We start from the raw sequence: 26,222 nt of genomic DNA on the forward strand, positions 1-26,222 counted from the left end.
TGAGCTACATCCCTGGCAGCAGAAACTTCAGTACTACCACATAAACAAGATCTTCTTCCCAAGCTTTGCTGACCTCCAGCTGTCCATGGGCAGCAGGGACACTCTCGTTCACGTGTACATCCCCATGACACACTCAACTGATCACTGCTTAATTTTCTTACATATTATTTGCTGTTAGTTGTACAATAACCTTAGAAACCTTATTCTCCACCTATTGCAGTTTTGTACATATCTCAAAATGAAGTTTTAAATCAGTACTAAAACAAAATTCAGTGGGAGTCTCAAAATATCTATTAACTCCGGTTGGGCCGGTTCCTCTCTCCCTTGCCACCCACAGAGTTTAACTGTCCTCCAGACAATGCACGTCAGTGCATATTGCACAGGTTATTATAGACCCACCAGATCCCTTCCTATGGTCAGACTTTAAGCCATGGTGACAGGAATGTTCTCACTTTCTGAACCATCCTCACCTCTTTCTGCTCCAGCTTCCCAACATGATAAGGAGAAGGAAACCTGCTAAGAGAAGAGATGGCAAGTGCAGGCCGGGCTAAGGGGTGATTTGTGGATAACACTTGGATCCTGTAACTCTAGCGGCCTTTCCCAAAACCATCCTAAGTAAATATAAAATTTTAAAAAGAAAAACGGTAGCTATTTTGCCAATATAGCTTCAAATTCCTTAGCACTCTACTCCTACCTCTCCCCTAGGCTTCCAGAATGCTGTATTCTAAACTTCTTCTTATAGGAATCCTGAGTCCCCATTCCTGGCAAAAGCAGCTGCACCGCCCTTCTCTGGGGTATGCTGCAGCATTAGCAGTAAAAGGCAGCCTGGTTGTTTCAGTGCCTCAGGACTTGGAAGGGAGATTAGTGGGTGAGAAGCTCTTTCCTGCCCTTGGCTGCCAGCTGGAATCTGGAAGAAGTTCAATTTCTCTGGCTGTGTAATTGCAGGTACTATCCGGATGGGTTACACATGCGCCCTTCTCATTTTACATGGTATATGGTTGATTCTCACCAGCAACTGAGGAATGCTACTTCCAGAGCACTGTAAGGAAACTGCTTACATTAGATAGTGCCTTTTTGAACAGGGCTACTGACTTCAAGCAAGGCATTTGCTTGAAGTAATGCTATCAGAACAACAATCTATGTCTTGCTTCATAGTTGCATGTTGGACAAGGTTCCTGGACCAAGTACACTGAAAAACCCTGTAGAGCAACAGCTGAAAGTACAGGATGATGCAATGAAAGAAAGTCTGACTTTTCCCTGGCTCCTAGCAGGTTCCTCTCTAGCCCCGAATCTTCCCCAAGTCACTCCCTCTCACCAGTTTGCATGCCACTGAAAGCAAGGCTGCTGTTTCCTACTGTTTTCTACATAAGCAAAGGGCTTATGGGCACTAAATGTTTTGCTAATTAGGTTATACTTACAAACATGAGGCAGCAGCGCCGCAGCTAAGTAAATCTAGAGGAACCAAGAAAGGGGCCACAGAAAGAGCCAACTGTGTAAGCTAGACCCCCACAGAAAGGCATGCGGAGGAAAGAGCCTAAACTCCTAGTGTCTTTGGAAGATGAAGAAATGCGATGCTTACATGCATTTTATAAGACAATGAATGATTAAAAAAATTTTTATATATATACCATAATAGGAATAGCAGCAGGACCAAGAGAACCAGCTTTAACCAGAATTATTTTAAACAAGCGCATGATATTTATGTGTTACCTGTATAATTAAACTTTTTTAAGGGGAAGGGAGTAGTCATGGAGGTGGAATCCAGTCAAGCATCATATAAATGAATGAGCCCCATTGTGATACAGTGAAAAATACAGGCAGATGAGCCACATATTATCATAATGACTGTGTATGATGAAATCCTGATGCAAAGCGAGTTAGAAAGGAAGGTGCTACCACCCCAGTTCACCTGTGTGTGGTGTTGTCATGTGTGTGGTATTTACTTTCTGAGGAGATGGGCCATATAACTGATAGAGCTCCTCAGATCTCCGTTATCCTCTATACAGTGCTCAGGTCAGAATGAAAACAACCCCTACCACCACCACACTGTTACTGCTCTGAAAAAAAAAGTAGCAAGTTGGTTAAGAACACTGGACTATTGTACACTGATGCCCATCCTTGGCTAGGCTCTTTGCAAGACCAGTGAGGATAGAAATGGCTCATTAATGCCCTGGAGTGTCTTATTACTCATCTAATGAGAAAAAGACTTCAGAGAATTTAAATTAGTTTAGTTTGGAACACAGTTCTGTTCTTTTTTTTTTTAAGTATGCTTTTGTAATTATTTAAGAGCCATTATGGGTTTGTTTGGTTTTAATGTAGCCTCAAAGTAAAATTGCTTTCAGAGGAAAACCAAATCAACAGAACTAAAAGCAGGAAAAGGTGAATGTGAATGAATACAGTTGGAAAAGGATAAGGAGAACAAAGAGAAAATATCTATACAGACAATCAGAAGAATTAAGCCATGTTCTAGACAACTGTGAGAAGCCATGGCGTGGCTTTACCCACCTGTCTGAACACGTTAGCTCTAACGTGTTCAACATCTAAAGCACCAATAGTTTATGGTTACCACTCACTGAAAAGTCTAGAGCAGCACCTTGCAACTGAGCTTTCTGCAGCGATAGGACCGCTCTATTCTCTGTTATCCAATCAGGTAGCCATTAACCCCAAATGGCTCTTCCATACTGGAAAACCATTAACTGACTTGCACAACTGAAAAACTGGATTTTTTTCTTCACACTAGAGATTGAACCCAGGGCCTTCACACTGAGCTATATCTCTAGCCCTTTTTACATTTTTTCAAAATTTTGAAACAGTGCCTTATTTAGTAGCTGAGACTAGGCTTGAATTTGTGATCCTCCTGACCAGCCTGCTGGAAATTATAGGCATATGGCACCACACCCAGCTTTTAATTTTATTTATTTTTTTTTATTTTAAAGAGAAAAAAAACAATAAAAATGATACAGAATTTCAAAACAAGATGATAGAAAAGTAATAATGGTTATTATAATGCATAGTGTTATCTTCAAAGTAGTTGCTCAGATTACCAGATATAGGCAGCATGTAAAACTGATCAAACAATATAAGCACTAACTGTTCCTTTCAATAAACTAGTAGAAATTAATAGTACAATTATTTTAGTTATCTTGTGTGTGTGTATATATATATAAATTTTCCCTTCCTTCTTTTCTCCTTTCCCCCATCCCAGTTGTTCTTCTTTTTGAGCAGTTTCTTCCCCTTTCACAGTATCTAGCTACATGTGGTTAGTGACTACCAGATTAGAAAGCACAGGTCTACAAGACAAAACTCTGATCAATTTCATAAGCTTATTTCAAAGCGTCATCAAGCTACTCATTTACATTCAGTAGATCATGCATCCGGATTTCAATATGATTTCATACCAGACCCAGCCCTTGTTGCCTGCCCCCTCTCTCAAGTTTCACTTTTATAATGATCTGACTCATTGTTCACTGTCTGCTGAATCAGGAACTCCACAAGGATAGCGTTGTGACTGCTTTACCTTCTACTCAATCCCAACCTGGACCAGGGTACACACACCGCACACTCTCTGTTAACACTTGTAAGCAGCTGGACGCCATAGGAGCAAGTCAAAGAAGAAGCTTCTGGTTTCGGAAGAGATCATGCATAAAAAGATGCTCCCTTGTATCCCACTCCTGACACACAAACACACAAAAAGATGCTCCCAAGCACTTGAGTCTCTTTTTAAGAGCAATTCTAAGTTATACAGACCAGCTATGTTCTTGGTAGTTCAATTTTTTTCTACCCATCCTCCACATAAAAGTAAACAGCAAGATTTACACATTCAATATTACTTTGTTATTAAAAAACTAGATTTTATGATTTTTCTGAAGTCACTTCTAAATCATTATGTAGTCCAAATTTTGTTTCCTCCAAAAAACACTTCAAATTCATGTACCTCTCTGCTGATATTCCATCAACTAAACACCGATAATCACTGCATTAGCTTAGAAACTATCTATATCTTTCTGTTTTACTTATAAAGTAAAGGATGTACATGTAAAAGCACATAAATTTATAAGCAAAACATGTATGTATGTACATGCATACACACATCCACACATATCCATACGTATTTATAGCTATGCACCCATATGCTATTATATGATGCTATTTTAATGACCAACTGTTCTGTTACACATTCTATCTATACACCCAGTTCTACACTTAAGGCCATATAAGTATGGTAGTCAGAAAGAACCAGATTAGAATTCTGGCTCTTCTACTTTCTAGACATACACATCTGAGTAAGTTACTTAGATCCTCTGGGCCTCAGTTTCCCTATCTGAAAACAATATCCAATTTCATGAGGTTTTTTAGGACAATTAGGTTGCATGCTGTCCATGAAAGCAACCAAAGGTTGCCTGATTCAAAGCAGGTGCTCTATGTTCACTGAATGACCTTATTTCGTGTTTCTTGTGACTCCTTTCAGAAATTTACAAACTCCCTAGGAATTAGACAAGAATTCATTATATTCTGACTTAAAGTGAACAAGGACTAACAATTAAAAAGAAGGTTGAAGGGCAAACTAATGATCAGGGATTGAACAAACAAAAGAATGAGATAAATTATAGACTTAAGAAAATAGGAAAACCCACTCAAAAAAGAAAGACATTTTTGTTGCTTGATTAATTGAAAAGCCTCTCTCTCTTCTTTGGAAATCATTCAAATCAGACCACCCTTGTAGAATCACAGTAGATTATACATTGCAGAACTGTGGCTAATAAATGATCTATTTATCTTTAAAGTTTTCAAGATCACAAGACCATTTATTGTTCAGCCTCAAACCTCACATTTGGTCAATTTGATTTCTAGTGTCTGTGCCTATTTTAGAGCTTCTGCATCTTGCAAGATGGCATATATAAATAGAACTGAGGTAAGTGACAGCTTTAACAATTTGTATAAAGAACCCAACAGTATGTAGTAACACAGTGCTCCTTTAAAAAGCTAACCTCTATAATTTATTGCTAGACTCCCTCATAGGGAGGTATGTAAAGAGTCAAGATTGTAATAAATAATGTCCACAGGAGAGAAGGGAAGGTTGTGGCACATATCCATACCTCGGCTTCCTGCAAGGTCCCGTGGTTTAGGCACACCATGTCAGGGCAAGTGATGGGAGACCCACAGCCTTCTCGGATTGCCAGCTGCATATAATGTCTCAGGCACTAGAAGTGAGAAGAAAAACGACAATTACCCACCCTATCACAGTAGCACAGAAGTTACATAACAGAGCCACCACTGTCTCTTCCTTAATTGGATGTTCTGGGGTTCTTGTACTGCAGAAATGTAAGTTATCACAAGTGCAAAGACTAAGAGCCATCACTTTGGAAAGAATGCAGAGAGTGGTAATTAATTATGCCTGACTTCATCGTGAGAGTTTATCCAAGTCAAAGTCCCATATGCTCACACAATTTATCCACCAGAGACTGAGGAAAGAATAGACTTTTGCACTCATGGCAAAAGCCTTGTTTGAGTATTTTAACTTATATGACTTCCTAATTGCATTTTTACATAGCCGTCCTCGCCCTCAAAGTTTACCCAAAAGTAGAATGGAACTTTTTGACCCTGGCACTGAGCTACACCGACATAATCAACATAAGATTAAGGTAGTGGCTTATCAAGGCACTTATTAAAAGCTAAAGATAGTGTCACGTTTTGGGACAGTCAGGTGACTTCCTCCTGACCAGGGCAATGAAGGCAACTTGGGAGAATGAGACCTCCATAAACAGAGGCCTCAGTTAATGACATGTTGAGGAAATTTCAGTAGAGAGAAGGCACTGGTCACTGGGAGAAAATAGAATTGAGTTTAAAAGAAGGAACCCAAAGGGAAAAGGAAGAGGACACCACGTAAAACTTTGGTCTACTCATTGGTTGCTGTGCGGTCCAGACCTTGGGCAGTGAGTGGGCCAGGGGTCAGACCAAGAATGTAGGAGGACTGCTAGAGCCCGGGAGGCCTCCAACGCCTCCTCTTACCCACCAACCCAAATGAACAGGCCCACAGGAAGGTAACGGATGTACAGTGTAGATCCCTGTGGTTCCAGGTTCCACATCTGCAGATTGGACCAAGTTCTGATAGAAAATGTTCAGGAAAGAAATGTGTATTATGCAGTTAAGTCTATGATGGCTGGGTCTGCACCAAGCATTTCTTGTCATTATTCCCTAAAAACACTATAACAGCTAGTTATATAACACTGTAGATTTTATTAGGTATACTAAATAAAAATTATTTCAAGCACCCAAGAGGATGTGTAGGTTATATGCAAGTTCTATAACATTTTATAGAAAGTACTTGAGCATCAACAGATTTGATATCATGGGAAGTCCTGGAATCAATCCCTATAGATCTCCAGGAACCATTTTAGTTCCAGCAAATAAAACAAGAAGCACAAAACCTGGCTCCTCAGTTTGTACTAATTTGTTCATCATTAGTGAGCCCTTTTCTATATGCATGACAAAAAGATGTGGAGCGCAAATGTTTAAGGAGTATACTGTTCCAAAAATACATAAAGTAGTCTATGAAGCGATGATTTCTACAGCATAATGAGTATTTATAACGGAGTTGTGATTTTCAAATGTACACATTTGTGTATCAACTTACATTAAACATATTGCTAGGTACCATTGCATAAATCATTATATAAGTCTATAGCCAGAGTATGTATGGCCATTGTGGATTCTAAGGCTTTCAGAGACCTTGTTTTACTCACTTTCCCCATTTGAAAAGGAAACTAATTCACATTATTTAAAAACATGTACTTATTTATAAAATAACTGTAAAATGACTATTACAGGTACTGACAAATCAATGACCAACGTCAACCATTTAAACCAAATTTGTATCTCTTCAAGTAGTTAATGGTTCCCTTCTCCTTCTCATTTTTTTTTCCTATCTCACTAAAACTAGAAAATAACCTAAATATCCAGCACTTAAATAAATGTGCTGAATTCATGCTACAAAATGCCTCAGAACCATAAATAATATTTTCAAGTGTCATTTAAAGACAAGAAGAAATGCTCATGATTTAGTATAATCTGGAGGATAAAGGAAATCTGGGAGCAGGGGTCCTCTTAAATCACTTTTCTGCTGTGACTGACCTCAATATGGATAGTAGATTTTGATGTTCATTTTCTTGTCTAAGAGAAAAGCACACAATTACTTGCTCCAACATTACTGAGCCAAATGCTATATGGTCTTAATATCAGGACCAGTGGCATACAGAAGACAGCAGCAGGAAAGCAATGGGAGCAAGAACTTCAGCAGGCAGGCAAAACCCCACGGGAGCAATAAAGTGACTCTCACCAAGGGGATCACCAAGGGACAAGGGACAAAGAAGCTGTGTTCCTGAGGACCTCTTAGCCTTCCATCAGTCACATCGGTTCCAGCATCACTGCCTTCATCCCAACCCAGGTGCCGTGTAAAGACATTGGGGTAAACAGACTCTAAAGAGAAATGGTCTTCAGGCTTCTGAGGAAAGCATCTGAGGACAGCAAAGTGAGTGGTGCAATGGACTACAGAACCTAGAAACCTGGTCTAGACCCAGCTCCACTCCACCAGATGACAGTGGAAAAATGACTCTGCCTAGGACCCAGACTGGTTTTTCTTAACCTTGAAAATGGAGACAATAACATCTGTTACACTTTCCTTATAGGGTTTTAAACACATGCACCTGCACACACATGTGCACACACACACACATGCATGTGCACACACACCCCTGAAATTTTATTTCTAGAAGCACCCTTATAAATATACAAATTGCAGAGTATTAGGCCATGCCTTTATTCTCTTCACTTGGACTTTAATAGTGTACAGTCATTTCAATTAAATAAACACATGTTTTTAAAGTAATGCAATCTTGATTAGTTTTATTAATTCAAGTGAATATAAAGTTTCCTATCAAAAACTTTGTGGAAATTGTTAGACCTTTGGCCTTCTGAGAGACCCTTTCTCTACTCCCAGTAAAAAGCAGTTATGGATGAAGAAGCTGTATAGGCAGAGCAGATAGCTTTAAAAGAAGATTGCAAGTGTTCTAGGAAAGCTTCTCCTCAGGACTTACTGTTAAATATGAACTAGAGACACTATTTGAGTCTCTTTATGAAAAAAAGAAAGAAAGAAAGAAAGAAAGAAAGAAAGAAAGAAAGAAAGAAAGAAAGAAAGAAAGAAAGAAAGAATTTGGAAAGTTGAAATGGAGACAAACTCCCCGCGCCCGCCCCCCCCTCATACCGGGAATCAAACTCATGACCTCGTGCTTGCCAGGCAGGCACTGTGCCACTGAGCTAAATCCCCAGCCCTGGAAAGCTGAAATGTAAGTTTCCCCTTTAGCCTACAATGGATGTTCCATTTGCTAATAGAGTGTTCTTGGTATACTGCAAACCAAGACACATCAACCTAATGAATTTTAAACCTTCCCACAAGCACTCTCTTAACTACAGATAATACTGTGTAACCTATGATTTTAGAAGAAAAATTGGAGCTCTAGACATTGACTACAGGCTTTAACTCTCTTTTTATTCCCTGCAACACTGGGTAAAGATAGAGATTTGCAATGCATGCCGTAATCTTAGAGCACGGGCACTGGACATGCCATCGCTGTGCACATGCACTTCTACTCAAAATCAAAGAGTGACAGCAGTCCTAGTTATTTACTGAATTTTCAGGTACCTTGGGTTCATGACATGCTTCCATTGGCTTTCACTGAATAATTCAATATCTCTGGCTAGTACAGCATGCTGAAAACATGAGCTCCTGTGTATTTTGTACAAAGTAAATATAGGTAAACTGTCAAAATTCTAGAGAAAAATATTGGCATCTAGCTTATAAATATAGAGAATAGAAAAGAAAAACTTCTGGCATTTCATCACATTTTAAAAATTACATTTAATTAAATAATGTTACACAGAAACCTAAATATGCAAGTTTCTTAACAGCTAACCAATTCTAAGAAGAATGCTTTATGCAGAACATTTTAAAAACCCAGATGACCCATGAAAGAAGGAACAACTTTTTCTTTTGAATAGTCAATATTTTATTTAATTTTATTTAATTACCTTGGTAGAACACAGAAGTACTTTTAAGGCCATAAGGGCCACACATAAATAACAAGGATTATTTGTCAAAGTTGCTTGGCAACTCTCAAGGATTCAGATGGGATCTAACCAAGGATTTAACCACCTTGAATCACTGGTGCAGGAGATGACTTATAGCGCCTCTTCTAACTCAGAGCCTATGAATAGTATCAATGGAATTTTTCAAGAAGGGAATTTCTCCTAGACCACTTTTCAAGGGGCATTCCTCTAAGGTAGTCTCATCAGTTATGGTGGGCATGCCAAAAAGGCCCTATTAGGACAAAGCACCTATGTACCCACCCAAGAACAAGATACAAGAGAGGCATTTTTAAAATTCACCATACTGTTCTTTGCTCTCTTATCACTAGACTATGCCTCTCTTAAGGTTTTTTCTAAGGAAAAAAAAAAAAAAAAAAGCATTCCAAAGAATAATGACTAGAACTGGATGCCAACAATTGCCTCTACATGTTAGGTAAGTCATTAGCCTCTGTCGCTACAATACTGTCATTTATAGTGGGACAGCACCACCTCTGTTGCCTGCTGTCAGGGAAATGGGGAGCCCCCTACTGGAGTGGAAACAAGAAAATATGTGAAAAGTTGACAAGGTCTCCATATATAAAGTATAACTGGGGAATGGAATAGGTATATCTATATGACAGACAAGAACACATGTGGAAGGGTAAGTGCCCAAACAGAAGTGACCTGTAGAGATCAGTCTCATGGGGGTGGGTAGGGAGGAAGGAGGTAACAAGTGCGGAGAGTTTCAAGTTTAAACTGCCTCCCACCCCAGGGTCTTGTCTGCTTCTGAATGCAAGTGCGGGATCCTCAGGTCGAAGAACTAGCAGCCCTCTTGGCTTGAAGTTGAGTCCGTGACCTACTAACTTAGGGTGTCTCAACCCTAACTCAACCACGGAGGGCAGGGGTGGCTAAAAGCCAAAACCTAGATAGACTTTGAGTGTTTATTTTGTTTTTATCACTCTTAATACAACATGTGAATTAAAGTGGATATTTCATAAAATTCAGAGGGACGTTTCTCTGTCTCAGTACGTAATTTCCTCACAATAGCTCCAGTGTGTTCTAAGTACCATCTCATATTGAGGCCAATATTGTGTTCATTCCAGGTTGGACTATGATCTTTGCACATGATCCAAAAACAAAGCCCCTTTTGTGGGATGCAGTGGGTTCGATTATCAGGACAATTCACATTGCTCCATATTCAAAAGTCTACTAACCAAAGGATCCTGGTTTGATTAAAAAAAATTCAAACAAATCAACAATCTATACCTAGGGAGGAATTCATGTCCTGGAAGAATCAGATTTTAAAACTCTTTCTCACAAGACCTCTTTCAGAGAACTTGGCTTTTAACCAGCAGGATGTAACTGGTGGGGATCAGCTTCCCCCCCACAGTGGCTGGACAACCGTACAGGACATCAGAGGGCTGATAGGGACCAAGTAATTGAAAACGAGAAGTCCTAAGTCGATCAACAAGCCATAAGTAGAGTCAAAAAGAGACCTTATTTCACAGTTCTCATCCTTTAGTTTCTCTCATTCCAGAAGTCTTCCCTGCCTCACCCCCAGTCTGCCAGGACCCCCAGCCCACCCGCTCTCGCGGTACCCGGAGACCAGCTAGCACTGCGCTTTTCATACCAGTCGCAAGAGTACATTCTTGGAAGCCCATGAGTTTTAATCTTAGTAAAAAGCAGGCTCTGGTACATGTCAAGAAACTATTTCCACCTCAATTTCAGTCCTCTCGTGTATGTGGCGTCCTGTGTTGTACTCCTGCTCTGCACAAGCAGATGAGAAATTGATGCAAGACTCTCAATCCAGGGAAAGCGATCCAAGTCAAACTTTTTAGTGAGGCAGAAAGAGAAAAGTGGCAGGGTCACTGAATAGTCACTCACTCACAGGACACTCCAAACTCAGAGGCTACTGTAAACAGCGATTTAGCTGAAGCCAAACATCACCCATCACATTAATGTTCTCTTAAATTATATGGTCTGTAACTTTAGCCAATATTCAACTTGCACAATTTTTCTTGTGCTCCTGTTTTAAAAGATATAAACCTTACTATGCCTGTACTCGGTATTATGTTTGCATATGTTTTAATAAGACTCTAATAAAAGTAATTTTAAAATAGCTCAGTATTGAAGTTCTAATTATTTTGCCCTTCAAAAGAAGGCCACATAAGACCCTCAAAGGGACACAGTGATTCTCAATGCCAGTGGGGCTGGGGCCATTCCATTTCCCATGAGGACATACCAGAATATCAGACTACTATCCACAGGGAATTTTACAAACTGTACAATTCCCCTCTCTTTTTCCGCTGCTTCAGAAGACTTGGCATTTTCCTCCCTACTTACCAACCTTCTTATCACCACCTTATGTAACACAAGATGCTAACAATTGGAGTCTATTGTACATGTAAACAATGCAGGCTTAGCACATTGCAGTGTAGGAGTTTATGAACGTGCCTGTCTTTGCAGTAGCCCGGGAGTTTCTTTAGGGTCTGGTTCATACCTATTCTTCTTCATGCACCCTCGAAGCGCCTATCACTGAAGATAATGAGCTACAAGCCTGAATCTAGCACCAGATCAGTTTGGGGGCCAAACTCCCGCGTTCCAATCACTGAAAAATATAAAACCATCCTCGTGTGCATTCTCCCTCCTCCCTTCCTTGGCAATGTAGAAGCTAATTTTTTTCTAGTTCCATGCCCTCTTGCCTTTCAGGAAATGTGTCTACTGGTTATCCATTCTCTTTCCTATGCCTTAATTTTTTTCCTATCTACTAGGTCCTTCTTCATCAGTTAAGCATGTTCAAAAATATCTTAATCCAAGAAAAATAATAATAAAAACACAAAGGAAAACAGCCATCCATTGCTGCTCCATCTGGATTCACGAGGACTTCTTCACTCTTCTCTTATTCACAGTCAAATGATTAAAAGAACTGTCAGACCTCACTGGTTCACCAACCCCATCCCAGTTCCTCCTTACCAGTTATTATAAAGGCTGTCAAACGTCACTGGGGACCTGCATGTCACTGAACCCAGTACATGACTGTCTTCCGCCCTGACCTCCACGTATCAGGCATAGTCAGCCACGCCCACCTTCTGAAAAACTCCTGTTCCCTTGTCTTCAGGTCTCTACGCTCTTCCAATGGTCACTCCCCGTCTCTAGCTCTTCCTTCCCCATCTCTCTCATTTTCTTCTACTCTGTTTTGAAATGCTGAAATTTTTACTTACCCCAGATGGATCACAGAAACCTTAAACTCACCAAATACAAAACCGAATTTATGATTTACCCCCTAAATCTAGCCTTCATTTTGTTTTCTATCTCTAACAATGGCATTTCCATCCACACGGTAGGACAATCCAGAAACCTGCAACCTCACTCTCCTTTTTCTCTTAACTTATTCCCAATGAATGCCTCCTACTCACCCTCTCCAGCTGTCTAGTAACCACCCCAAACTTAACCTGACGGATCAATTTTTCCTTTGTTGTTTGTGCTCTTGGTGTCATACAACTGGCCAGATTCAAAGTCATGGAACTTTTTCTATTTTCCTATATTTTTCCTAAGAGATGTATCATTTCAACTCTTAGTTTAGGTCCATAGCCCATTGTGAGTTGATATTTGTGAGGAAGTAGTCTACATTCTTTTGCAAGTGGATATCCAACTGTCCCAGCATCATTTGTTACAAAAAAAAATGAAAAAACTCCTCTCTTCCTTGAATTGTCCTAACACCTCTGTTGAAAACCAATGAAAAAGAAATATGAAGATTTCCATTTCATCAATCTGTGTATCGACCCTCATGATAAAATAACCTTATTTTGATTATTGTAGCTCTATAGTAAGTTTTGAAATCAGCAAGTGAGTTCTCCAACTTTGTTCTTTTTCAAGATGGTTTTTACTCTCAAATTTCCATGTGAGCTAAGGATGAGCTTGTCAATTTTACAAAGACAGTTGAGATTTTTTTACATGGAGTCTGCTTGATATGTAGGTACACTTGGGAAATGATAATATTCATTCTCCCAAACTATAAACATGGAATGTCTTTCCACTTATTTAATCTTTTCATTTTCTTTTAATAATGTCTTACAGTTTTCAGAATACAAGTTTTACACTTTTGTCATTTATTCCTGAGTATATTATTCTTTTTGATGCTATTATAAAAGAACATGTTTTAATTCCATTATCATATTATTCCTAGAAATACTATTGATTGTTGTATATTGAGCTGGTATTCTACAACCTAAATAACCCAGTAGCTGTATTTTTGAACTCTTGAAGAGATTCCACCATGACACCAAGTCTGAGAGACAATAGCTCAGTACCCTCCATATCTTCAAATCTAGTCAGAGAAATTCTACTGTATTATCCCCATCATTACTGCTTAAGGTCATGTTCTAGGTTGACCAACATGAGCTCCAGAGGAAGAAAGGGGTCCTTTGTAACCAAAACCTTCACAGAAATCACATTTATTCAGCTGGCTCTGAAAAAATTAGTAAAGGAAATTACATGTGCAAAATTTAAAGCTCTGATTGAGAGTCTTCAAACACTTTAATTCAAAATTGTGCTGTTTGTTTTTTTTTTTTTTGGAAAAGGGGTGCAAAGGTCTACCTTGTAAACTCAAGAACAGCCATTCAATAGGGGAGATTAAATCTGGACTCCAAGCAAAAGTACCTCCAGTTCCCACCAAGCAAGAGTGCTCAAACACTTCTATCTTTATCTCAAGTGATCGTGAAACACCTAAATTGGAAACTCAGTGACAGAAATAGCTCTAGGAGAAATTCATTGGAAATGCTATAGCCTGGTCCATCTCTCACAATGAAGCAATTAAATCTGCTAAGCTGGAAGAACATTCCAACAGGAACAGTGAACAGATACTAAGAGTGCAAAAGAAATATCTGCCTCCAACATAAGTAATTTAATAGCTCTCCCACCAACCTTTCAGAGGCTTCTCCTTTTGTCCCACCTGGGCTGCCTCTCTTAACAGAGGGAGAGCCAACAAATCTTACATTAGTCCCAGAAAGATCCATCTGGGCCAGGTGCTACCTTATGACACAGAATACCCAGAAAAGCAACAGAGGATTCCAAGACAAAGAAAACAAGAAGGCTTGCCAAGTGTACACCATTCCATTTCCTCTGAAGAAATATGACCCCTCAGAACTGCAAGCCCTCAGCTGGCACCAAAGCTCTAGCAGCAAGCCCAGCTCCAGCAGTGAGAATACGCACACCCAAGAGTCAGCACAGGCAGATTCCACATAATTCATCTGTCTCCTTCCTCCTCCTCCTGCTCCTGTGAGAGTCCCTACTTGAACTCTTAGGCAGTACTCTGAGGCACAGAATGCCCATACCATAAGGTCTTCTCAACACAGAAAGAAACAAAACCCAAAAGAATAGAGTTGAGAAATTCCTTCAGTACAGATGTAGGGTCACACAAGTTATTTGAATAAAATATAACGAAAGCAATCTAAAATAAATGAAGTAGATATGTGATAAAGCAAATAAAAAGTTAATGTTAGAATCTGCTCTGGTCTGAAGGATGGTGTCCCCTCCAAAATGCATGCCAGAGGCCAGTCACCAGTGTGACAGTCTTCGGGGGTATCACCTTGGGATGTGATTAACTAGGAGGCCTGTGCCCTCATGAATGGCCTTAGCACTCCCACAAAAGGGTCTGAATTTGAAGAAAACACACTCTTTCACCCTTTCCCTCTGCTTTGTGAAGGCGCAGTGTTCCTCCTCCTGGGGGATGCAGCAATAAGGTGCCATCTTGGAAACACAGAGCAGCCCTTCCCAACCCCAGTTCTGCCAGTGCCTTGACCTTGACCTTCCCAGCCTCCACAACAGTGAAAAAGAAATTTCTATCTTTCATATATGACCAGTCTCAGGTATCTTGTTATAGCAGCACAAATGGACTAAGATAGAATTTTAACAGCAGGCAAGTATACAGGTATTCACTGTAAAATGTTTTACTTCTTGGTATGTTTTGAAAAGCTTTTTAACAAGCTACTGTACCACTTTTGAAACTGAAAATATAAAAATAATGCCATTCATTAAATCTCAAATTTTGATGTTCCTTAAAGCAGAAACCATCTCTATTAGATCTTAAATAAAACCCTAACACCTGTTTCAATATTTAAAGCAGAGTTTGAAGAAATTATAATTAAATATTAATTAAAGCTAATAATGGCCAGGCATGGTGGTGCATGCCTGTATTCCTAGTACTCTGGAGGCTGAGGCAGGGGGAATGCTGCGAGTTCGAGGCCAGCCTGGGCTACAAACTGAGTTTGAGGCCAGTCTGAACTACATAGTGAGACTGTCTCAAAAATACCCAAAAAAAAAGCTAATGATAACAACATTAATAACTAAATTTTTGAAATTTTAAAAATATAAATGAGACAGTGAAGCTGTTATTATTAGCTACCTCTTTTTCCCCCAAATATATCTAAGAAGCCAGCATGCAAAGTAAGTCACACTGATGAGCCAGAAATGATGCTGTTAAAGAAAATATTGTCTCTGCATGAAATGTTGGTTGGGGACCAGTGTAGGATAGATATGAGTCTTAAACTTCCTCCACAGCTATATTACAAAAGAAATTCAATTAGATTTAAGAAGTATGAACTCTGAAAAAGGAAGAAAAGGTTAGACAATGACTAGATGGGCTATTAGGAAACTTACTTTATTCAAAATTAATCTGAAATAATTTTATTCAATTACTACATAGCAAAATTAGAATATCTTTCTAACTACAACTTAGAGTTTATCAAAACTCACCTCATAATATCCCTCCAAGAGTATTCTGAGAAAACACATTCTTTCAAACTTTTCATTAAAAGCAAGTAAGTGTCTAGAAATCAGGGGGTTTTATATTTGGTGTTTCTTGTTTTTGTTTCAATTGCTATAATTTGAACCACTCTTTCTTTTCTTTTTAGTAAAACCATATGCCTACATACCTGAGACAACTTTTGTTTCCTGTTATAGACTCTAACCTAATTACTACCCTTGAACTGCCACTTTCAAAATGTCCTGACTTAGTACCACATTCTAGAAAATTACACTGTACTATCAAAGCAAAGGTCATATGTCAAAGCCACATGACCAGATATTTCAGAAATATGAATCAGCAGTCATATCCTATCTACTTCAAAGCACATGACAATGAGCAGTTAGTATGTTTCACCTACAAAGTGCTCTGCAGTACTGTACCAGTATGGACCAGTGTATCAGCTTCACCTGGAAGAAGAACTGAAACACAGATCCTTGGGCCTTGTCCTCAAAGTTTCTGATTCATCCAAGGCAGAGGCTAAGAATTTGTATTTCTAACAAGTTCACAGATGCTACAAGTCTGAGGGATACACTTTGAGAAAAAAGTAATGGCCTAAAACTAAACTATGCCTTCTATAAGAGCTAGGGGCAAGGAGACCTACGATGGGAACAAAGTATTTGTTGAACTCCAGTGATGGCTATTGTAAGTGTTATATTTTGGATCATGAATGACCCCCCACCCCAGACTCAGGTGTTAAAAGCTTGATCCCAGGCAGGTATTATTTTAAGGCTGTGGAAATTATAAAAGGAGGAGCCCAGTGGGAGATCTTCAGGTCACTGAACAGGGTTCTGGGACCATGTTCTCTTCCTCTTCATTTTTGTCCTCTCTGGCCATGAAGTAAATGGTTTTGCTCCACCATGTGCTTCTGCCATAAAGGGCTGTCTCACCACAGGCCAAACACAAAGGGACCAGGCAATCATGGATGGAATCCTCCACAACCATAAGCCAAAACAAACCTCTTCTAAGTTGCTTGCCTTAGATATTTGTTGTAGTAAAGAAAGCTAACACAGCATGTACCTGAAAATTACTTCACTTAACCTTCACAGCAATTCGGAGACTGATATTATCCTCATGTATATAAAGCAATTAAGTAAATCACCCTTAATTCCCATGACTAATAAATACAGTAGTTGATATTTAAATCAAGATCTTTTGGGGGGTGGAGGATACCAGGAATCAAACTGAGGACCTCATGCTTGCAAGGCAGGCACTATACTGCTGAGTTATATACCGCCAGCCCCTAAACCAAGGTCTAATTGAAACACAGACATTGCTTGTTCCCCACTATATCATGATGGTCTCGTGTTGTCAGAACTAAAACATGGGAAATTACTGGAATGTTTACAAATTTTCTCTTTCTGAAAGTGACCACTATCAAAAAAAAAAAAAAAAGAAAGTGACCACTATCATAAAACAAGATAATCAAAGAGAAGGTAAGGTTACAATCTGTAACTAACACATTCTGTGGGGAAAGCAGATGTGCTCGGTATAGACCACTTTTTCCAGCTGCAGTGATAGTTTCTGCAATCACCCATGCACAGTTACCCTCCGCAAACAAGAATCACTCTTCTTGAGAAGCCAGTGACTTCTACAAAGCCAATGCGTGTAAGGAGCAGAACACCAGTGTGTGACAGAGGCCTAAAACTGAACCATAACTTTAACTCAATACCTGAAAATATGCTGGGTGTGCTGAGGGCTTCTGGTTGTGCAAACCAAACCTCAAGATCTCTCGGTCTTGGTGTCCTCAAATAACTTCCCCAAAGTCACACAGATGAAAGTTCACAGCACACCATTCAATCTCCTTCACTTCAGGTTATAGTCAGTGACTATACAATGAGATTGCATGCCTCTTATCTCTGGAAAACACCTTGGACTTGTTTTTGTCAGTTACTCTTTACCTCTGCTTTGCACAGACTAAAATTTCATGTATGTAAAAGGAGTAGGCAGCTGCAGCTTTGCATTATATAGGCCATCTTCAAACTTAGAAACTACAAGTGGGATCATAAAAACCAAATATGGATCTTCACCTTCTTTATGCTAACAAATAAAATCTGGGGGAACACATACTACGTCCTAGGCCACACACGATGAATCTTTACAGAGATGGTTATTATTTCATCCAAACCACACTGTGCTCCAGGAACTCACAGCACAGATCTTGGACAATTTATTTAACTCTGTCTGCATTAGTTTTCTTATCTGTAAACTGAAATGTGAGAGTAAATGAAAACAAAAAAAAAATTAGTACACTGATGTGGCATAAATTACAAGGCAGATATTAAATGCCCTTGCTTTTCCTTCTTCCTTGATTTCATTTTTACAGATGAATAAACTGAAGTTTAAAGAGATTAACTAAACACCCTAGGTTCACAGCAAATAACACACACACTTTCCAGAAGAGTCCAGCCAAAAAGGACCTCCTTATTGGGGGCTTGAGAGTGATTCAAGCCATTGGGGCTTTCATTTAAGACAGTTATTTATTATGCATTACTTAATGAATTTATTATTTCATTTAACACAGCTATTTCCATGGAAAAGAGGCACCAACTTTGTCTTAATTCCAAGAGCTCAGGAGCTTATCTGGAATCCGCAGCACAGGCTTTGCATAACCAAACTTTAATGAATTGAAATGTTCAGAAAAGGGGACTTTAGAATTAACTGGATTTTCTAAACTCACAACATTTTTGGCTCCAACTCACATAAATTTTTTTGTTGTTGTTGTTGTTTTTGTTTTTTCTCTGGTACCAGGAACCAAACTCACGACCTTGCGCTTGCCAGGCAGGCACTTTTGCCGCTGAGCTAAATCCCCAGCCCCCTCACATAAATTTTTAAAATTTTCTTTTCCACTTAGTAACATCTCACTGAGCACAAACATTTCTGTGATATAGCCTCTCTCACTGCCTTAGGACCACTGGAATAAATATTCTTTTTTCATTATTTATGTCACCTCCATAAAATAGATGCAGACTATTTTCTCCTGATGTGGCAGTATCGTGAATACCAATGTATAAAATCAGCCAAAACTACTAGCCCTGAACATACTGTATATTTTTTAAAACTAGATGCATGAAATGCACTTCTTGTGCTACAACCTGCTTCCTCTTTAAAAAAGGAAGAGTGGACTAAACAGTGAGATGTATTATTCCCACACGTAAGATTAGAGAAAGTGAAAAGTTTGAAAATACCCAGAGTGTCAAAGAGGGAACTTGCCTAACAATGATGTAGGGCTGCTAAACTGATATAAAAGTTGGAAAAGTCGTTTGGCCATATATAATCATTTAAAACAAACTTACCTTTTATTAGGCAAATCGACTTCTAAAACTTTGTCCTAGGGAGAGATATATATCTTTATGTTTATGTACATACAGGGACTTTCTTTTGTAATAGCAAAATCTGAAAACTACCTTAAATTCCATTATTAGGAGGAACTTTCACACAGCCATAGCATAGAAAACTATATAACATTTTAAAAGAAGGTAGATCTATATATTATTACACAGAAACATGTTCACAATATATTAGGCTACACACATAAAATTCAAGTGAAATAAAAGTATCTATGGATAAAGATCTCATTGCCCTGTTGAGTGATGTGTATAAATACTTTTCCCTGCATATGTTTATATTTTTATTTACATAGAAGAAAAGAGCCTGGAAGAGAGTATAGGTGATGTAGTCATACACTCAACAGCTTTTAAAGTTTTTGTTTAATTTTGTTTTAAAACCAGCATTATTGTGGTGCATGCTCATAACCCCAGCACTCAGGAGGCTGAGGCAGGAGGATCACCATGAGTTCAAGGCCAGCCTCGCCTACATAGTGAGTCCAGACTAGCCTGAACTGCACAGTGAGACTCTATCTCCAATAAATGAATGAATGAATGAATGAATGAATAAATGAATAAATAAAACCAGCATTATGAAATTTATAATTAAAAACTAGTCTCTAGGTTAAAAACAAAACAGCAAGGAAAAATGGGTAGGAAAGAGGAAAAGAAAGAACTGAGGTTCTGCCATATTTCTGATTAAATTCTCAGCACCAATCAGTGTATATGAAATTGGTCACCAAAAGCTTTGCCTTTAGCTAAAGTCCTATTCTGAGCCTGACAGGCATTCTGAGCTGGCAGGTGAAGGGAAGAGACAGTCAGCCACATCCCTCCTATGCCTGTTGGTTCCACAGTTCTACGAAGAGATGAACAGAACTAAAACCCTATACACCCACCCCTAAGTTACTGCCACCTATGCAGAAATAGTTGAAGTTACCTGGAATAGCTATCTGGTGATGATACAAATAGCCTGCGTACCTCAAATATGTTGGTAAATTGGCAAGTCAATGAATTATTTGCTTTGATGGCTGAGTAGGCTTCAAAACATGGATGCCCAATTCAAAAACAAAAGCTGTTACATTAGGAACAAGTGACTACAGTGTATCAGCTCCACGATCCTGAAAACGGGAAGATTTCCTCTGTGTGTATGTGGTAATAGGGATCAAATCCATGAGCGCTCTGCCACTATCTATATCCCAGCCCTCTTCCTTCTTTCTCTCTCTTCTTTCTCTTCTTTCCTTCCTTTTTTCTTTTTTTCTTCCTTCCTTCCTGCCTTCCTTTCTGTCTTTCTTTCTCTTTTTGAGACAGGATCTTGCTAAGTTGCCCAGGCAGGATTTAAATTTCTGATCTTCCTGCCTCAGCCTCCCAAAGTGCCGAAAATACACCATTGTGCATGCACCATTGTGCCTGGGTGAAAATAGAGACTTTCTTAATGCTCAGTTTAGATCATTAAATGGAAAAAATGTATCAAAATAGTTAGAACAATATCCTGGAGGGATTAAGTGCCCCATAAGTACTAGCTGCTATTATTGCAACAACAATAATAACTAATAGTATCTAATTGCCTTCCTAGTAGTGTCTAACCTGCCCTCAGTAAGTTTGAACTCTAGGTAGAAGGATAAGCTGGACCTATCCCAAATGAAATAAGATCTTGCTCACTAGGTTATGGGCTGCAACTGTAGAAGATAAATGTATATTGACATAATCATTAATAAGTTGAATCATATATATCCCTCAACAAACTGAAATCTCCCACAGGAAAGTGATCTGGCTGGTAGAAATAACTGAGGGTTCTGAGAAAGGAGAACTGTGAGGGAAGAACAAACCTCATGAATTGTTTTAGCAGTGCTCCAAGCCAAGCTGTCGGTTGAGGAAAATATGGAGAAATGATCTGCTCAGAGTCACAGAGGTACGGATGGAATGGGAACCCGAACAAGACCTGACTTATTGTCAAGACTAACCCGGGACAGCTCGCTCACTGCTTCCCAGCCTGGACTGCGCACTCCAGGGAGATTTTTCACAAGGACTCTAAACCTTGCTTCTACCCTTAACAAAAATAACCCTCATTCATATAACACAAAGCCAGTGAGTGAAATTAGACTTCAACCAGAAATAGGGAAATTAGCTTTCGACCAATTTTATCTAGAGAGAACATTAATAGCTAGATTTGATATAGAAATAGTTTTCAAGTGAATATAGGAGATCATTTTGAATTAGCCCAAAAGTATTCAATAACTGAATGGCCAATAGCATAATAGATCCTAATCTTGGAGATTTTCCAGTCAAGAAAACCCCTCAGATGATCACACTAAAACTACCAGAGCTATAGTCCAGGAACTCTACTGAGTGTCTCATCTAGATTATCTACTGTAATGTTTTCTACAATTCTATGAGATGATTTATTATCTTCCTTATATAAAAGAAAATAAAGATTTAGAATGCCCACAGATATTAACAGCTACCACCTACTGGTCTAAGTCACTTGCATTTCAAGCTTGGATTATCAGATCTGTCTTCCAAGTCATGTTGTTTTTGTCCTGGCCTCTGAAGTTCATTGGTAAGAGAAACTGTGATGTTAATGTCCTGTGTCAGTGGGACTGAGTAAGCGGGTGCTCCCAGATACTCAGTTAAACATTATTTCTGGGCATTCCTGGATGAAGCTAATAGCGGAATCAGGAGACTGAGAAAAGCAGATGGCCCTCCTGAATGTGGCCGGGCATCATCCAATCCACCAAAGCCTTGAAGAGAGCAAAAAAAAGGACAAGAAGGGAGAGTTTACTCTCTCGCCTGAAGGCTTCTGCCATCCTCACATTGGTACATACACCTCAGCCTCCTGGTTCTGAGGCCTTTGGACTCAAACTGGAACTTGTGCTACCAGTTCTCCTGGGCTGAAGCTTTCAGCCTGCAGAGCAAGAGACTTAGCCTCCATAGTTGCAGGAGCCAATTCCTTAAGAGCCTGTTTGGAAGTTCCAGCAGCTATTGGCATACCCCTGCCCAAGGAAATGGTCCTGCTCTAATGGGGCGGTCGTCCTCCTTGCTGGAGAAGTCAGCTTCACAAAGGACATACATGGATAGTGAGGGAGGAGGGGGACACTGGCCCAGCCAGCCAGATGAGCCTAATCGACCCTGGTGATCAACAGGGTGATAGAGGTTGAAGCCAGATCACCCTCACATCCACAGGAGCCAATTCCTAACTATAAATCTATCCCTATATGTGTTTTGCCTACTAGTTACTGTTCTCAGAAAACTCTTACTAATATGGTGATCCATTGAATGGATTCATAGTTAATGGATCACCATGTGGTAATTGTCAGATCATGGCTCTCTGTGGGTCATGGGCTTCTATTCTGTCCTACTGCCTTTCTACATACATGTAGACATACATGTGCGCACACACACACACACACATACACACACACTCCTCCAGCACACTGGTCTCCTTGCTGTGCCACTACATACCAAGCACAGTTTGTGGCTTCTACACGGCTTCCCTCTATCTAAAATTCCCTGTTCCCAAGTAGTTATATGGCTTGCTCCTCTTTTCCTTGAGATGCAACCTGATCACTGAGACTTCCCAGACTATGTAACATAGAGCTGAAGCCCCGCCCCTCGCAGCACCCACTGCATCCCCATCCTGCCCCGTGTTTTGAACAGTGTTATTATAATCTGACTTCTCCCTTTACTTGCTAGCATCTGCATCATGCACTAAAGCTGGGATACTTGAAACCAAGCCCTGACCCAATGGTTTGCCATTACATTCTGACCATCAGAATTATGCCTGACACACAAATATTTGTTGAATAAATGAAGCCTGGACTACCAGACATGAGACCTATTCTCTTACGTGCCAAATCATACTCGTGTCCAGAACAAGGACTTCTTTCACTGGGTGAGAGAGGGAGGGGACCAGAAGACCTAAGGTCCCTTCCAGTTCAAGGACTGCAATGCTATGACAAAGTCATTATGACTTTGATAGTATGGATTTCCTTTGCTGCTTTTTCCTCCTTGTTGTACTTTATACTTTCCACAAATAAATAAGCGGTGAGCATTAGGTGTAGATGAGATCATAAGTCCAGGAAGCCAGCTCCTCCTTGAATCGTCTCAAATCCATTGCTCATGTTGTTACTATTTGCTTTTATTCCTCAGATGCCATCTGACCGAGCTGTAGCTCAGTTGTTAAGGGGAAAATAAGCCACTAAAATTGGCATTTTAAACCAGTGACTTAGCTGATAAATATAAAAGTCATTATGTAGGTATCATTAAAACTTTAACAGATACAGTGAGTATTTAGAACTCATTTTATGAAGATAGAGTCACTGACTTAACTGTTGACCACCTAAGAAGGAAAAAAGATTTTTCCTAAGAAAAATTAGGAAAAAACAGAAAACTGATCTCATAAGCTAGGATGTTTTACACCAAAACCTTACAGAATAATAGCGCTCCTTTCCATCTCATAGTAATAGAAGACACAGTAAACAGGAAAGCTGGAGGCTTCCAAAACTTGGCAGGTCATATGACCAGGAAAAGGGACAGAAAACAATTCTATGACATTAGCATGGAATAAGATGTCCCATTATTTCTTCCAGTTCCAGAAAATTCTCAGTAAAAGTTACTTAAAATGGTGCTCCTACGTGAAAACCTCAACATAGGAATAATTAAAGAGCAAAAAAAGGAGAGATGATAGAAGCGGGTAATAATATATATATTCCCCAAAACAAATGTAATTAGTATGGGTCACAAACATATACTAATAAAAACGATACTAGACTAACTTATCAAGCTAACAAATTATTATATTCCAACTGGGGACAAGAAGTCTGAAACGAATAGCAACTGAAAATACTTTTCCATCTGCACCTTTTACATCCATCAAAAATGTGCTCATTGATTTACTTTCAAAGTTATATTTTGTTTTTCCTGACCTACTTTTGGAACTTCAGTTTAAAAGTCCAGCTGTAAGCCACAGTTCGGAGAAATCCAACACAGAAATTCTCTCTCTCCCTCTCTCTCTCTCCTTCTTCTTCTAAATTGTTAGACTATGGGTGTCTCCACATATATAACCATCTTTTTATAAAAGGTTAATGAGGAAGCCAGTCAAATAAAGTCAAATCTTTATAGGCTTTCCTTGCTTTAAAACATTTTTAAAAGACAGGACAGCTTAGTACAAAATGAAACTTGGGAGGGAAAAGAATAATGATATTGCCATCTTACTATGGGCTTGGTACTACAAGATACTTTATTGAAATTCTCATTTATTGCTTCTTACAGCACTCCAAGGTAGGCATTATCAACTTCTCTTCTCCCCATCTTACACGTGAGAAAACTAAAGGTTGGAGAAGGTAAAGAACTTGCCCAAAATCACATACCATTAAATGACCCAGGCTCAAGCCTGAACCTAAGCCTGGGTCTTCTTGTACGGGTGCTGTATGGGTGCTCTTTACTGCTGTTCTATATTTTGAGGGAGGAACGGAGGTGAGAGGAGGCAAATGGCAATTCTTTCCTCATTGCAGAGGTACCATGGGATCCTAATGCACAGACACACAGTGGAAAGAACTACAGCAGGGGGCTGGGGATTTAGCTCAGCGGCACAGCGCCTGCCTGGCAAGCTCAAGGTCGTGAGTTCGATTCCCAGTACTGGGAAATAAAAACAAAAAAACAAAAAAAAAAAAAACAGAACTACAGCAGGTTCCTTCTTTCAGGGTCACCAAACAGCCAGTGTGTACACGCACATTCTATGTGCATGTACACACACACACACAGCAGATCTTTCCAAGCTGCTAATGTCTCCCAGCCCATCTGTGGATTTTTCTTAAAAGTCACCCAACAGGCCCCTAGGGAATGTAGGGCTTGGTCTAAAATTTTTCATATTTTCTCTCACTTTTTAAACAGTGGAAAATCCATTTGGCCCAGAGAAATGAATAGTAAAAGGAGTTCTAACTACCTCAAGCCAGTAAAATGTAATGGAAAAAAAGGCAAGAATACAGCTGGACTTTATTTTCCTTTCCCTCAGCACATCCTGTCTTTAATCTGAAAGGTAAATAGGCCATGCCCAACATACCAACTCTTTTCAGGTGAAATTATCTAGGTTACAGAAACATACAACAACTGTGTTTTCAATACTTCTTAGGTCATGGCTGTCAGAAATAGTGTCCAGAATAAATCAGAGGCAAATATTGCCCACAAATTTCACCAGTTTGGTAAAGGACTTTTGTGAATTTTTTCTTTCAAAATAAAAATTGTCTAGCATTATCTGAAAGAGCTGCAAAAGGTAGAAAAGGAAAGTCTGAATATTTATATTTGACTGAGGAAAGACAGACAGACAGAGACTCTTTGCCATCCTTGAGCTGTTTTAACCTTCAGAACACAAATGACCATGCAACACCTTTTTCTGCAAAAAAAATACCTGAAATGCCAGCTCCATTGGCTCTATAATATACCTAGCGATCTATAAGTTTGCTTGCGGCAGTAAGAGCTATGCCATTTTTGTCTTGTACACTCAACTTCCCTTGTTTCCTACTACATTTTTTCTGTATGTTCAAGCTGAGCAGATAGTCTAACAGCAACCATCTTTACGAATAAAACACCCTCTAACAAGAAACTAGATAAGCTGATGGTTTGTTTGAAGCAATATTTATCACATTCCTTTATCTGGACATCATTTAAACCAAGAATTACCATCATGAAATAGTGTAAAGTAGCCTTTCAGGACACTAGTTATGGGCAAATCAGCAGTCATTCCACTTAAAAAGGTGGTGGTAGTGTCAAATGGCAATGCTCCATCTGAAGTGAAGAAGGGTCCCCCAGATTTCCTCTGAAGCACAAGATTTCACAGTTTCTAAAAGGCAAATCCGTATTACATCCCTCTAAGAGGAAGAGGACCTGGCAGGCTGCAGCCAGTGTGACTATGGATCAGTTCATTCAAGGATCATCAGAGCTGGTGGTCCAAAGCATAAACTTGGAATGTGAGGCACCTA

General features: G+C 39.4%; 1 protein-coding gene across 2 annotated transcripts in view; it reads right to left on the reverse strand.

The window, feature by feature from the left end:
* Nucleotides 1–26,222, reverse strand: part of Rnf144b (ring finger protein 144B) — a gene marked incomplete at its 5' end in the record, with an annotated part of 78,396 nt that overhangs the window by 36,393 nt on the left and 15,781 nt on the right. For both annotated transcript variants that reach the window (XM_005403388.2, XM_013503838.1), the window contains 1 exon segment: nucleotides 5,097–5,201. In XM_005403388.2, coding sequence (XP_005403445.1) covers nucleotides 5,097–5,201 — 105 coding nt within the window.

The sequence above is a fragment of the Chinchilla lanigera genome, unplaced genomic scaffold, assembly GCF_000276665.1.
Source record: "Chinchilla lanigera isolate Chin_1 unplaced genomic scaffold, ChiLan1.0 scaffold00082, whole genome shotgun sequence".
Classification (NCBI taxonomy): Eukaryota; Metazoa; Chordata; class Mammalia; order Rodentia; family Chinchillidae; genus Chinchilla; species Chinchilla lanigera.